Source organism: Lipophrys pholis (assembly GCF_963383615.2).
Source record: "Lipophrys pholis genome assembly, chromosome: 9".
Classification (NCBI taxonomy): Eukaryota; Metazoa; Chordata; class Actinopteri; order Blenniiformes; family Blenniidae; genus Lipophrys; species Lipophrys pholis.
Window position 1 is genome coordinate 10,788,816 of NC_137639.1, and position 14,937 is coordinate 10,803,752.

The 14,937-nt window shown below is 42.5% G+C and overlaps 1 protein-coding gene across 4 annotated transcripts in view; it reads left to right on the forward strand.

The window, feature by feature from the left end:
• Positions 1–14,937, forward strand: part of rims2a (regulating synaptic membrane exocytosis 2a) — a 153,849-nt gene that overhangs the window by 107,084 nt on the left and 31,828 nt on the right. For 2 of the 4 annotated variants that reach the window (XM_080471053.1, XM_080471054.1), the window contains 2 exons: positions 5,665–5,771; positions 6,067–6,099. In XM_080471053.1, the coding sequence (XP_080327179.1) occupies positions 5,665–5,771; positions 6,067–6,099 (140 nt within the window). Of the gene's footprint in view, positions 1–848; positions 966–3,800; positions 3,987–5,664; positions 5,772–6,066; positions 6,100–14,937 lie in introns of all 4 variants that reach the window. The other 2 variants (XM_080471055.1, XM_080471052.1) reach the window with 2 other exon arrangements.

A 14,937-nucleotide genomic window follows, 5' to 3' on the forward strand; every position in this document is an offset into this window, starting at 1 on the left:
AGGTGAGCTGTCACAGTCTCTGTTAGCTCATTACACAGCGGCAGCCCTCGCAGAGCTGTCAGTTCCTCCCCGAGAATAAAGAGACATGTTTCCACTTGAGAAAAGCTCACTTTTCTGCTCCTTGGCAAATTCACTCTCATGTTAGCTTGTGCCAAGTGTAACTCCACCTGGCTCTTAAAGGGCGAAAAGGAAATGGCTTGAGGACTTTTTTTTACTTTTCTCTCAGACTATATAGATTATTTGACATTATACTTTGATCCATCTGAATTAGATCAATAACATGGAACCCGAAGGCCTTCCTGTAAGTGCAGTAAGCCATCAACAAGCTTTACTCCCAAAACATGTTAGTTTGTCATTATATTGGCCCCTTCAGGTTTTTCTACTTTGTCAGTGCCATAAAGTGTTTGAAAGTATATATTTCTTTGCAAGAAGATCAAATATATACTTATGTCACTTTTTCCTTCCTACTGCTGTGTTTTAAACAGATAACTGACCATGACTTCATCCATCCAGTATCAGCATTGCTCTCTTTCACCATCTCATGTCACAATTATTCTATTTTGCTTCACTGATCACGTTTAGCAATAAAAACCAAAAACTCACCTAAAGAGTGACAATATAATACTGTGAATGGATGAGGTGGATTCATGTTTGTGAAGTTTTGTCCAGCAGAGGTGGTTTCTATTGCATTCATGCAGATACAGTCATGTGTCACAGTCTATAAATTTGCAGTTTACGGATAAAGCCCAGATTTGAAATCAGAAAGGCGTCCCAGCGTTTTCTTGCCATCCCTCCCTTGTGGTAAAAGCAATTCAAATGCTGACCAGCTGTGGTATTTTTTCCACCAGCCGCAACCACCGTGTGTACCCGATCTGCCGAGAGGAAGCAGTCAGGTTACTGCGTTCCACTAGGATGGCCCGCGCCTATTCGGAGGGTGCCTACTCCTCCGACTATGACTACGAGAGGTATTGACATGCACTGCTCCCGCATCTGTGCATCCGCCATCTTGTGGTCTCCTCAAGTTGTCCCTCGTCCGTCTTTTATTTCTCCGTGGTCGTACATGTGATGACAGACAATGATATCCACTGTGATATCGCTTTTTTTTTTTTTTCTATTTTTTTTTTCGTGAGAGTCATCACAGCTCTGAAGTTGTGTAGCTGTCCAATAATGACACACAACTGCCTCAGTATGTTGAGGCTCAGAGCTTTCTGTGTTGCTGATGTCAGCTGTTTGTACACTGGTCCTGGAGTAAAGTGCCGTCTGGCACTTGACCCTTTCTTTGTTGATGTTGTTGTTTATGTGTCCATGGACATTATTCCGACAGCAGAATGTTGACCAGTTGTGTGTGATTATTAGTGTTGTCATTTTTTTTAAACATGCTAATAATCCTTTTTTTTTTTTTGCTTTTTTAAACATCTGATGCATATGGCTCTGGGCAGCATAGCAACACTGTAAATTTGGTGTTTTGCCCATCGGCTCCTTGTGTCTGGCCGAAATGGGCTGCTGGGCTCTTCTAAGCACCCAGATAAAAGGCCTGCTGACACCGTTCGATTCCCGAGGGCCTTGCCTGCGTCCTGCGCACCAATAAAACGAGAGAACTCACATCACCCCTGCCTCCTCCCCTCTGGAGAAATGCTGTAAATGACTTCAATCTTCTGACTGCAGCCATCTGGCTTTCATTCAGGAATAACGTGACGTTTGTGCCATTTCTCTCCTCTCCAGGAGGAAAAAAAAGTGATGAGTCCTCAGAACTCTGCCTGAGAGCCTGACTGACTTTATTAAAGTGTCACAAAGTTTCCCCAAGGCCCAGCTTGGCTCGACTTCAGGCTCAGCCTATAGCCTAGATAGCCATTAACGAGAGTTGTCCATCTTCTTTTCTCCCCCACTTTTCTTTTTGTCTCTGCTGACAGAGAAAGGAAAGTCGCTAACATCTTGGAGTTATCCACAGAGAAAGAGAATAGATTTCTCTCGTCTCTTCATACAGAAGAGTTTCTTTCTGTCGGCATCCACACAGAGTGAGAAAAGCAAAAAAGTTATGGCAGAGTGGAGAAACAAGAGAGCTCGGAGACAGAGCTGAAAACCGAAAGCATCAGTGCAGGCTGAGTGTTTTGGCAAGTGTCTCAGTTTTAGGTGATTTGCCCGAAGAAAGTGTTGTTGTTTTTTTTACGCTCCTGTGGTTTAAGTGCATCATGGAAGAGTGTACCTAGATTGGGACAAAGCCTGAAGCACCTTAGCATTAAAAAGAAAAAAAGAAAACGTTTCCAAGCACAGAAAGCTAATATTCTGGATGTCAGTCACATCCACTCTGGATCTAGTGGGCTGCTCTATTTCAAAGTGCTGCTTGTTTAAGCGCCTGTTGTCCCAGAGAGATTACCCACAATGGCATATTTGTTTGTGTAACATACATTATATCCAATACTGCACCTAAACAACCTTAGAAAAGCAGCCCACTACTGTTTAGCATGAACAACCAGAGCAAACAAGGAAGGTTTGAGGTCACTGACTGATGTGTGTGTTTCAGATTTTAAAGAAGACATCTCCTCTACTGGACAATTTTTCATTCTGAAAAAGGTTACAGACACTAAAAGCCTTTAGTTCAATGGAATATTTTAAAAACCACTTAAAATGTACATTTATTTGGAGACTTTTGGTGTCTGTTAGCCGTTTCTTAGACGCAGCACCCTGGTGTTTGTAGTGTGAGGACAAAAATGCGTTCAGCAATTTTACAATGAAACAAAAATAATGGACAATTTTAGAGTCCATGAATGGGAACTAGGAGACGACTACAAAGGTTATCAGACAATGTGCATGCTCACGTCCTCTCAACTGGTCTGAAAATGTCCCTCGCTGCTTTGCTATGTGCAGTGAGTTGGTTTATAAACTGGTTGATTTTTATTTTCTTTTATTTATTTTTTATTTTTTTTACTTTCTCTCTCTGCAAAGGTTGCCCGTATCCCTGTGAACTGTCGATGAATGTCTGATTTGAGAAACTTCACCTGCTTTTTTTTACCCTTCCAGCTCTTCTGGTCGACAAGATCTACCTTCATCCTCACTGTGCCAAAAATACTCACCAGGGCATTTTTCAGGAAATGATATGTATCACTAGCCAAGTTCAATGTAAAGATAGACATCACTGTTCACATCTTCACATTTCACTCGACCTCAAACAACCCTCACCTGTCACATTCGGAGAGTCGAACTCACTGTTAATTCACTGGTAGGAACCCAAACTCCACCAGACACTACACTGACCGCCCTCAGAGCGAGGCCATCCAGGGACTCATGGACAGCAGTTGACAAGGCTGTGATGCTTGCAGATGAAACGTTTTTCATCTGCAATCCCAAATCCCAAAAAGAGGGGACATTTAATATTTTATTCTGTTAATTTTCACTCCATGCAATGTCTCAACTTCTCTCGAATGATGGATGATCCTTAATTGTCATGTATTTAAACCAAACTATTAACTGTACATGCAATTCTGGATCAACATTATCATCACAGTGTCGTCTGCTGATTTCAAAGAGTTTCTGGAAACCTGAAAGGGCACATGCCTGTAATTTTGCATGTTCAGGTTAATTTTCTGCACATCAACATACCAATGAAACAGCTTTGAAGAATTTGTTAGGTAAATGTAACTGCTCGAGGATAGGTCATACAACCAACACTGCAGGTTTTACTTCTTCCTCAAACACGTTCACCTTGGAGTTTTGAGGATGCAACAGATGTTTCACCCTCCACATTGTCCCTGCCCTGCGAGAGTCCCACTGAGTGCCTGCCTGTCTTTCAACAACCTCTGTAGGAACCATGGAGCCATGGATAGACACGAGTATCACACCAGGTCCCGCTCTGCAGACCAGCGGCCCACTATAGAGCGCCCCACGTCCCGTTCGCGCTCCACTGAACGCCCCCACGACTCTTCGCTCATGAGGTCCATGCCGTCTCTGCCATCTGGGAGGTCTGCCCCTCCCTCACCTGCCTTGACGAGGTGTGACCCAGATCGGAGAGGCTGTCCAGGCACAGCACAGAAGCAGACTTGGGTTTAGGTTGTGCAGACATTTCCCTGAGGCCGTAGCACTGGAGGGAGAAATAATTGAATGACAGGAGTAAAATAATCCATCAGGAGCCAAGAGATCCACAAATGCATTTATATTGTGTCAAAGTTATAGTTTAAAGTTTTATGCTTTGGTTGGTGAGTTATTGGAGCATTTAATTCAGTCTTATCCATTACAATGTGTACTCTACTATTCCATCAGTCGGTATCAGAGCATCCTCCTGTTTGCCTCAGGACAGACTCGACACTGTCATGACTCACTTCACCATCATGTGGTGCAAAATTAGAATGGCAAGACTTGATGGGCTGAAGATACTTGTTCCTTTCAATGCTTATAGTAAATATCACAAATGGTTGATTAAGATTTTGCCTATATACTATTTAGAGAGAGAATTTCAAAAGTGATCCCTTGCAAATTATAGTACCTGAACAGACCAGTCCAACTAGTTTTTAATCTCAGTCTGCTTAAATAGTCAACATAATCAAGAAGATATCTGTTCTATTATGAAACATGTAGGATTATTTCCTCCTCCAAAGCTTCTTCACCTCTGTCAAATGTAGGTACAACTCAAGCTTTTGTAGACTAGCAGTAGAGACCTTGTCCAATGAGCTTCCTCCCACCCTGAGCCCAACTAACTCAAAGAAAAAAGCTAAAAAAAAAAAAAAACATGAAAAAAGACACCTGAAACATCACACTCACCAACCTCCAACCCTCCCAGCACCCCGCTACCCTGGCTAACTTCACCTCACCTCACCCCACCCACCCCCCTCCTCACAACTACCCCACCACCCACCTCGTCACTTTCTGTTCTGTCCCCCAAAGCACCAGCCGGATGTGCTGCATTTTTATTTACACATATCCGAGGCACGACGATCCCGACTCCGTAGATAGCTTGCTGACTCGTTTTTTTTGTTGTCTTTCTTTTGTTTTTTTATTTGGACCACACTGCTTATACGCTAGTTTGAGTATAGCAGTGATGGGACGACATTTTACTCTGATTTCATTACTAACATCAACTGATGCCGTTTTCCCTGTGATGGCATTCTCTTTTATTTCCTCTTAATGTTTTTGGTTTGCCCTCTGGGGATAGTCTGAACGCATGGTCGCACTGGTCTGCTGTTTGTGCATTGAACTCTCTTCTCCCTGCAGCTTGATGAGTCGACTGTACATGCGATTCACACCTGGCATCTTTTATTGCAGCTCAGCTCCTATCAGTTGATGTATCCCTCCACTTCCATGCCATGTGCCAAAAATCATTGCTGTGTGCATTGGGTTTATAGTTGGACATTGACTACACACTGTGACGTTTACAATAATCTCTCATGTATATAGTTGCTGTCACTGAGTGCCTCTGTTTGTGCCTGACACTTACATCATTATATCTAAAGCAATTGTTCTTATATAACTGTAACGCATCAACATGGCAGATTACGTAGCTTCAGTTGTTCTGTTGCTATCATAGATATCTACGATCAAACAGCTGTCTCTTCATTGAAACGTCCTTTGCCGTTGTCACTGTGATGGGGGTGCAACATGGCCTGCAAATACCATAAGTTCTCACCAAAACTTGTGTTTCACACTATTGTCCACTACTACTGTTTTGTCATACAGGGCACATCCTCGTAGTGGATCAGTCCAGACCAGTCCCACCAGTACCCCCATGTCCAGTAGACGAGGTCGGCAACTCCCACAGCTTCCACCCACAGGAAAGGAGAGAAGTAAGTCAACTGAATGTTTCCTACCTATCTGGCAGAGTTGCGGTCTATAAAGGGACGTCAACACATTTTCAAGTGGTGTAGGTTGTATTTCATGACTTGAATGTTTGGGTCTCACAAAGAGCTTTGGCTTTATTGTCGTGACTGACTTCAGTTTCACATCTTAGACAAGAAGGGAAATGGAATATTTGTAGATGGCAATCAGTCCAGTGCAATACGTCCTGCATTTAAACAAGGATTTTTCTTTTTCCTCCATCCATAACCTGTGTACTCGGTTGCTTTTCCATTTCTTTCTCAGAAGATGGAGACGAAGGAACAGATCCTTGTGAAGGTCTGTACCTTGAATGTTTGGGTTTAGCCTCTCAGACCGGGAGACTCAAAACCCAGACTGCAACAGCAGGTGGCTGGGTTCAGTGGAGGCTAATGTGAATCTGTGCATCTCCAGCCCTCCACCCTGTTGCAGTTATTTTTGACGTACAGTTGAGGTGTCCCGTGCCATGGTGTTGTACTTACCTGTAGATGTGTTTGGGTCTTTTGGCCTGTGCAAGTGCTGTGTTCAGATTTAGCCTCTTTGTTGATTTGAGTTATACTTTAGATGTTGTTTCTATTTGTCTGTGAGTTATTGATTTACTATTTGGACCGCTGAGATATTTCAACAAAGCAAATGTAATGCTTTTCTGTCTGGGGGATAAACAGCGCTTTGAATTATGACTCAGTGCTCAAAAGTTAGATTTCCTCCTACATTTTGAAATGACCTTTGAAGTCAGTTTTGCTCCTCAGCAGTCCTCCAGCCAATGCATTGTTGTCGTAACAACTTGTGGTTTACTTTAAGGAGCATTGTGATGAAAGCGGGGAATATTTTACTTGTGTCTTTTGAATGAGATCGTGGGAGCGTTGCAATGACTGCGGGGAATGACTATCGACAGGAGGAGACTCTTGTGCACTTTCAGAGAATGTGTCTAAGCAGTCGCACAACTCTTTAATCACTGTCAGAATCCACCAGGATTCTCCCTGTCTTCTGCACAGCCGCCAACCAACCTCTTTTCTCTTATTCTTCTCTCTCTCTATCTCTCCACCTTTTCTTGCTCTCTCCCTTCTGTAGCTGTGCCATCTTTTTTATAACTCTGAAGTTCTCTGTCTGGACATCTCTACCGTCTCTCTGTCACTTTTATTACTCCCGTCTTACTTTTTCCTCTCTGAACTAATCTCTTCTTCTCTTCTGTCATATCGACAGTCTTTTACCTGCTTTCTCTCTTTTATTCCTTCATATATTTGTCTCTTTCTTATTCTCTGACCAGCATATCTTTCAGGACAGTGGCAGTGTGGGCAGTGGAGGAAGGTATTGATCTGACCTTGTGCTGTAGTTCCCACAGAGCCATATGGCACTCTTATGCAATGTGTGTGTGTGTGTGTGTGTGTGTGTGTGTGTGTGTGTGTGTGTGTGTGTGTGTGTGTGTGTGTGTGTGTGTGTGTGTGTGTGTGTGTGTGTGTGTGTGTGTGTGTGTGTGTGTGTGTGTGTGTGTGTGTGTGTGTGTGTGTGTGTGAGCGCACGTGTGTGTGGAGCTCTTAATGGACTGAATCCATATTATTGCCCCTTGCTGGTGACAGTGGAGAGCTGGAGTAAAGATACCCTTGGACATGATGAGCCTCCAGGTTTAGTCACACCTCATACTTGCATACACCTAATTGTTTTATATGTTATCTGTTCTGTGTGGCGACTGCTAATGGGGAACAGGGGATGAGCGAGGGCTGCCCGAACGTCAAAATGGTCGACCAGGTGTGTCTAAGTTTACATATTAGTCTTCAAACCTTTTCTGAAGCAAGCTTCTCTTTCCTGCAGTTTGTTTTTACTGTACGTGCTAATGTAACGTTGTACAGTACGCTCTACTACAGGCTTGAATGAACAGCCCGACTGTTGGCAGAAGCCGTAGTTCCCCACAGTTTCCACTTCCTACTTTCCCATCTGTTTATGTGGCATGCTTATGTCCTTTGGCTGTGTGGTGCTGTGTTACTCAACATGGTCATAGCAATAGTGACTGACTCAGTGGATAATCATACTAGGTCTCATAAAAGCTACCTATCAGATCCACGGTGATGTTCCACAAGCAAAACGCTTCTGCAAATAGGGGTTGTATGATTTGAGTACAATAGCTAAAGCATGATATAATAAGCCACACACTGTGCTGTTAATTCAACAAAACTTCACAGCAAATCAATGCAGGGATTTCGATATGCAGATTAGCAGTTAGTAGTAGCTCATGTGATTTCTGTTTGTTTGTAAACGCATCGGTTAGTGTCCAAGCACATGCATCATGAGGTGTCATATTAATGTGATTTACAGTATAACATTACAGAGCGGCCACATTTCATGAGCATCCTTCTTTCTCCATACTAGCAGCAGACAGTGAGGAAAAAGCCCAAGGTCCACCAGTAAATGGAAGGAAAGGCAAGTCCTCTCAGGGTTGTGACGGTGTGATTTTGCTGTGTGGGCCATCTTGGCCCTTCTGTGACATTCACTCGCAGCTCCAGTTCCCAATGCGTAGCTGCTCCGAGTACTTTCACCCTTCTTTTTAGTGGTGGTTCTTCATTTTAATTCTTCTTTTGACAAATCTATTTCACAGACAGGGCTTGGTTCATTCCTAGAGTCTGTTAAAAGTGATCAGGGACCTATATGTGTATGAAGCTGATGTTAATACATATAGAGTCACTGTCACTGTGATTTCTACAGATTTGTCATTCTCTCCCTTCAGTGTGGCCTTCAAGCTCTAATCTGAACTCTATTTTAATACTAATTATTTCCGCTCAGCTCCACCTCACAAAGACAGAGCTCTTTATTTCTATTGTGAAATTGCCAATCATTTCAATTCGACATGGATTATTGAGTAGATGCACGCATGCTCTCTTAAAGCCCTTGCTTAAAACTGGCACACTGCCACCTAACTCATGTGCATAGCGTGTCGCTTTAAACTTCACATCCAAAATGTCATGAGAAACTAAAAATGAAGTATTTCTTACTGAATTCTGTGCATTTTGCTGTGCAGCAGATATACTGTGGAGTATAATCCTGCTTCTTTACACTGAGAGACTGTTACATGTGTTGGCCAGCAGATGGAGCACAGTTCATAATCTTTGATGAGGAGCTGTCCCTTATTCCAGTGCTGAACTGGAAAACATTTCTCTCCTTTTTATCAGCATGGATTCTTGCTTCCTATTATTCATCACACATTGTGTCTAACAATTTTCAAAATTCAAGCAAACTAGATGAGCTAAAGTTCTCCCACATCCTGAAATGTCTGAAATAGTGAGCGTGATCTGTGTGTGCATATGTGTGTATGTCCTGGTGTAGAAGTTACATGGGAGGACCAGCAGCGGGGTCTGAATGGCTCTCTGTCTAATGGAGGGACACAGCCACACCCGTCCCTTAAAGACACAGGTTGGTTGGTTGGTTGGTTTGCTTGTGAATATTTTACCCTCTACAAGTCTCGCTGCACTTTCGTGGAGTGGATTGGCTTTTTACCTCAATCACTCAAATGAGTGCATGAACAATACTCAATCTATTTACCCTGTTCCAACCACAAGTGAAATCCCTATAAAATCAAATAGATATGCTGTTTTCTGATTATGTAGTTATTGCCTTTTTCCGACCTGCAGTCTTATTGTGTCCAAACTGGCAGGAACACTTCATGCATTTAAAATTTGTTGGTTTAAAATTTGTTTTTTGATGCCCAAACAGTCTTACAATTAATTGTTTAAGTCACTAACCAAGAATAAAGTTAGATGAACACATCCGCCAATCTTCATTGCTTCGCACACAGTTGGGGTCGTATAGGGCCTTTTTTTTTTTAATTATGAGATATTTACAGACTTTGTTCTTCATGCACTCATTACAAATGTGAAAACCATACTTTAAGGAAATATGGTTTTATTGAAGGTTTTTGACTTTTTACTTGGGTTTGTGTGAAAACCAGATGTTGTCATACCAGACATTGCCGAATAGTATTCGGACATAGATACGTTTTAAGAAATCCATCCAAATGTCTAAATAAGATATTTTGAAAATTAGGCCTTCCTTAAACAAAGTTTGAAAAGAAAAATGTAAAACGTTTTGAGATTCTTGTTTATTTTAGCTCAAATCTAAAATAGATATATAAATGCATAGAGATGTTGAGAATTTGTACCTAGAAATAGTACATTGCATGTATTTGTCTATGTAGAAAAAGACCAAAACAGTATCAAGCCTTTCTCAAAATCATTTGCAGCTCCTCTGGTGAGGTCTGCGTCCTGCGTTCCCTCAGATCCAAACCTCTGATTTACGTACTGTGCCCCAGTCAGCCTCTGGATGGCGTCCTTCTCTTCTTCCATCTCTTCCTGCTTTGTGTGGTCTTGCAGTGCAGCAGCAGAGCTGGTGGTTGAGTAAATGCTCTCAAACTCTGAGAAACATGAAGTAGGTTGCTCATGTAACACTCAATAGTCCTCATTACTTCACCTTAATAAAATAGGTTGTTTAATTTATTCAGTCGTGCTTGTTTGGAAGTACTTGCTCAGTGTTGTACAATTGTACAAATGTGAAGAATGAAATGTGTTGCTAAGGTAATGACACGAGGAGTTTCCACGGCAACACACGTTCTCCTCTCTCTTAATTAATGCCCATTTATGTTTACCTGCTATGCCACCTGCCGAAATGTTATGTGGACAGGATCTGATTTGTGGTCTCAGCTTTGTAATTAACATTTGACAGTCACATCATTATGTGAAAAACTAGGCCAGGGGAAAAAAAGCAACACAAACACGTCTGTATCAGCAACTATTGATTGTAGAGACACAGTAATGGTCTACTCGCACAATATCAAGGCAAAATTTGACATCCTATTTGCAGATAAATGAGGGTTATATGTGTCCTGGGTGATGTAGGTTAACGGCACAGTGGCTCTGCAGTGGATCAGGCACGTCTGTAAAGCTTCTGCCTCCCACTGTGAGAGACTCAGGCTGTAATGAACCCTGTGCAAGCTTTGTCATCAGTCAGTGTCGCTCCCTTTCTTACTATCCTCCATGTTCTCATTTTTTTGGCTCTCCATCTCCCTATAAACTTCTTTGGACTCTATATTGCTCCCCGTGCCTCTTTCTATATTGCTCCTTCTTCTCTGCTCTTTCTCATGTTAATTTCTCTTTGTGTCTATGTATTTTCTTTCCTTCCTTTATCTATCCCAGAAAGGCTGACGATGCACCCCCCTCCCCCTTTCCAGCTTGACCACATTCGTGTTACTTTCACACTGTGAGCCATCTCAAGGCTGGATAATGACTCCTTACTCCTTACTGTGTGCAGAAGAGAAGTTTTAATCATGCCCTCCTGATTTCTACCTCCTGCTCACCATTTCTCCCCATCCCTGCCATTTTCTGTGTGCTCCACAGTAAGCACACAAAATATCTTCCACCTTCACCTACACAGAGAAATAGAAGGCGAACTGGAAAGGTTCTGAACCACACAGGCAGACTCAGGTTTAGTTGTTCTTCCTGTCATATGATGTGATGTTTAACACTAATAGGTTATTACTACAACATCAAGAGATAACAGAGAATTGTTTAATTACAGAGCTAAATTCCAACTAATCAACTTCTTTATTCATCTTAGGAGCCTATGCTCCTTCAAAAGTTCAAAATGAACAGGCCATCAGTACAGGACTCATGCAAAGAGAAAGTCAGAAAATACCCCAATGTGCAAGATTTAGGATTGGAACAAAAAAACACCTAGACACAGAGTCAACATGCAAACTCTGCACAGATACAAGTGGCCAGAAGGTTCCAATCTGAAACATCCAGATGGACCATAAAGAGATGTGGAAAGGAAAAATGATAGCTACCGCTTGTCCCAACACTCATCGCCACCACTATAAACCCTTGAGCAAGGACCATAAACTTCTTAATGCTCCCCGGGCTCTGCACAATGGCTGCCCACTCACTCCTTCAGGAAGGATTAAAAACAGAGGAGAAAATTTCACTGTACCGCTGTGTACACCTGATAAATATGGAAATGTTTCTCCTTTCTCTTCTTTCATACTGCAAACATATATCCATTGCAACAGCATGCCACTTGATTCACTTTAGTACATATTTTATTGTCTTCCTTAGTGGAAATCAACATACTTTTCTTATAAATTTCCTGCTGTTGCAAGGTTTACAACAGATTCGCATACTTCTCTATATAAAAACATGTAAACAGTTCTCTATAGTTTGATACTGATATGTGTCTCTGGTGAGATTCAGAAATGTGTCACCAGACAAATATGTGGAAGCTGCAGCCAACAGACCGGGCTGAGCAGATTGAGTGGAGAACGAGGGATCTGTTGAGGTTGGATCTAGTCTGGCACCGTGAAAAGACTTGATGTGTAAAACAAGTGGGATTGAATTACCATTACTCTTTTTGTTTGTAGAAATAAGCCTAATTTTGCCATTAAGCTGGCCCAATCCTACAAGATGGGCCAGCTGTCATTGTAGTTGTGCATTAACACACAAACTGTTCACAAGGTTTTCTTACAGTGCCAGTGGGATTGTCAGAATTTGTGACTATTTTCCATTAATCCCATCCCAGAGGTGGTCAGCAATAAGGGTTTTGTTACTACACTTAAGTACATTTTCTTAGGTTATCCCTTCATTTGAACACAAAGCTCTGTCATTTGAATTGAATTGATGGTTTTTATATGAAGCTTAACCAGGTGATTACTGCAATTTTTGTTTGGAAAACTCAAAAGTATGACACTGGGAAGCTGGTGTCTTCACGCCAACATAGTAACACACATAATAATACAATACCAGCAGTTATGATTGTTTACAGCTGCATGTATTTGTATATGACTCCGACTACCACCACCACCAAAGAAGGTATAAGATGTCTTAAATGACTGAAGCATTTATTCTTGTTCCGGATTTTCAGTTGTGGTTCTGCTATCTGGGAGTGAGATAGAAATTTGTGACCTTCCCACACAGATCACAAAGACTTTTAGCTTTTTGGTTGTTGTTGTTGTCTATGATCTCTATTCTAATGCATCAAGCTCTAACTCCATGGAGCGAGCTCAAGTAAGGAAACGTGCCTTGCTCTCTGCATTATCATTTGACTCTCTAATGAGATGAGGTTAGCTGCCACCAAGAGATGAAAGCAAGTGAGGCAGATGTCTTGTATTGTCTCTTTATTCATGTGACACTTCATTATTCACTCTAATTGAGTGCTAATAGAGCTGAATGCAAATGAATATCAGGATGTCATGTGAGCACAGTTACTGTAAGGTCATCAGGTTCAACTGAAGCTTCACCGGATGAAGAGGCAACGTGGAGAACAGAATAATACAAATGTTCATACCCCTTTAAGCACTTTGGGCGTCTGTTGGTTCTCTGTTGATCTTTACTCGTGTATGCATCTTGTATATTTGAGTTGCACGTGCAGCAATCCGAATTTTATTTTTGTCATCCGAAAGTTGCAGAGTCATCAAGACGCTGAACTCTGAGACCTAAGTCATGTGACAGATGGTTGCCGTGCACAGCTGTGATGAATAATACGACCCTACAGTTTGTATTTTTGAGATGTGAAGAGGCAGAGTGTTTTGCAGTGTGAGCGGATGAAGTGTGGTGTTAACATGGGGAGTAAGACGCGTGTGTGAATGCAATCTGAGTGAGACGCCTGAAAGCAAACCGGCAATTCTGCTGTGACGTAACCTCCTCTCGGATTGATACTGTACCTTGATGTGTGCGCCTTCTCGTGTGTGTCGTGCATTTAAATGCGCTCTGTTGCCTTCGATCCACGTGGCGTCTATATCTTCGTGGAATTGAACTTTTTCCTGGTGAAACCCACGAGGTGGTCGTCTCTCTCTCTTTTGTGTGCTCGCTGCTCCGTGCTTTCAGTTTGTGTTCTTTTCTTTTTCTGTTACTTTTTGTTTCCTTTCCTTTATTTAATTTTTCCAGGCTGTCCCCCCACAGTTGCCCCATGCAGACTCAAGTGACATCCACTTCTTCTTTTTACCTGCGCCCCCCCCCCCTTCTCCCTTTTCCTCTATCTCTTCTCCACTCCGCCTCACCTTCCCTCAGAGAAGTCTCAAGTTTCTATCTGGTTCGACACATTAACATCTCTTTACCGTTTCAGCTCTTTTTTTCCTTTTAAAGCACAGAACCTCCCCTTTCCAACTCTCGTTTCCCTCTTCTGATTTCTAATAACTAAACTCTTGGCCTCTACCTCAGTCCTTTCCGGCCTCGCACCCTCTCGTTATACTTTGACTTCTCACTGTGCCCATGCTGGAGTTTCTGTGTTCTTGGTGTACTCTATGATTTTTTTGTGTGTTTTTTGCTTGTTGTTTTGTCATTGTTGTGTCGTATTGTTGTTGTGTTGTGTCCCTCCCTCCCTCCCGCCCATCTACGCCCGCTGAACCTCGTTTACTTGGGCCATGGTGTCACCCTTCCTCTTCATCCTTCCTCTGCTCCTCCGTCCTCCCCCACCTCCCGTACCCTTCGTGCATCCTCTCATATCCATCTTCCTCTCCTCTGTCTGTGTCTGTTCATTTTGTGATGTGATCCCAGAAGACACGGACTCACCAAGTTGGACGAACTCAGGTCTGTCCCCTCTTCTTCTGCACCTTCCCCCTTTTTCTGACTCGGCCTCCTCCTCCTCTCCCTCCTCCCCCTCCTCCTCTTCTGTTCTAAATTCTATCTGTACGTCCTCCTGGCTTGCCTTTCCTCCCTCAACCCGCCTCTCTTCATTCTCACCAGTCTTTTCTTTACCTGCTTTGCTTGCTTTCACTCTCTTTGCACTCCTAAACGCTCTCTGGAAGATGCTCCTGGCTTCTTTGTCATTTCTACTCCTTTATTTTGCCGTGGGCAGATTGTTTGGACGTATCGTTCACCGAAGCATGATCACGATCACGCCAGTGTGCCTTCTGTGCAGCAGGGGTTGACATGAGACTTTGTCTTATTTACTACTGAGGTTAAACTTGCTGTGAGTGTATGGCAGCACACTTCTTTTTTGGTTCAATCTCTCTGTGAACACATTTGTGCCACATCACGGTTGAATTGACTGTCATCTGTCTATTAAAGCTGTTTGGATTGGAAATGATGAAACTGTGCAGTCAAATAGGGATACATAGATCAATACGGATCCTGATGCCCAAAAAAATCCAGCATTATTTAAAAA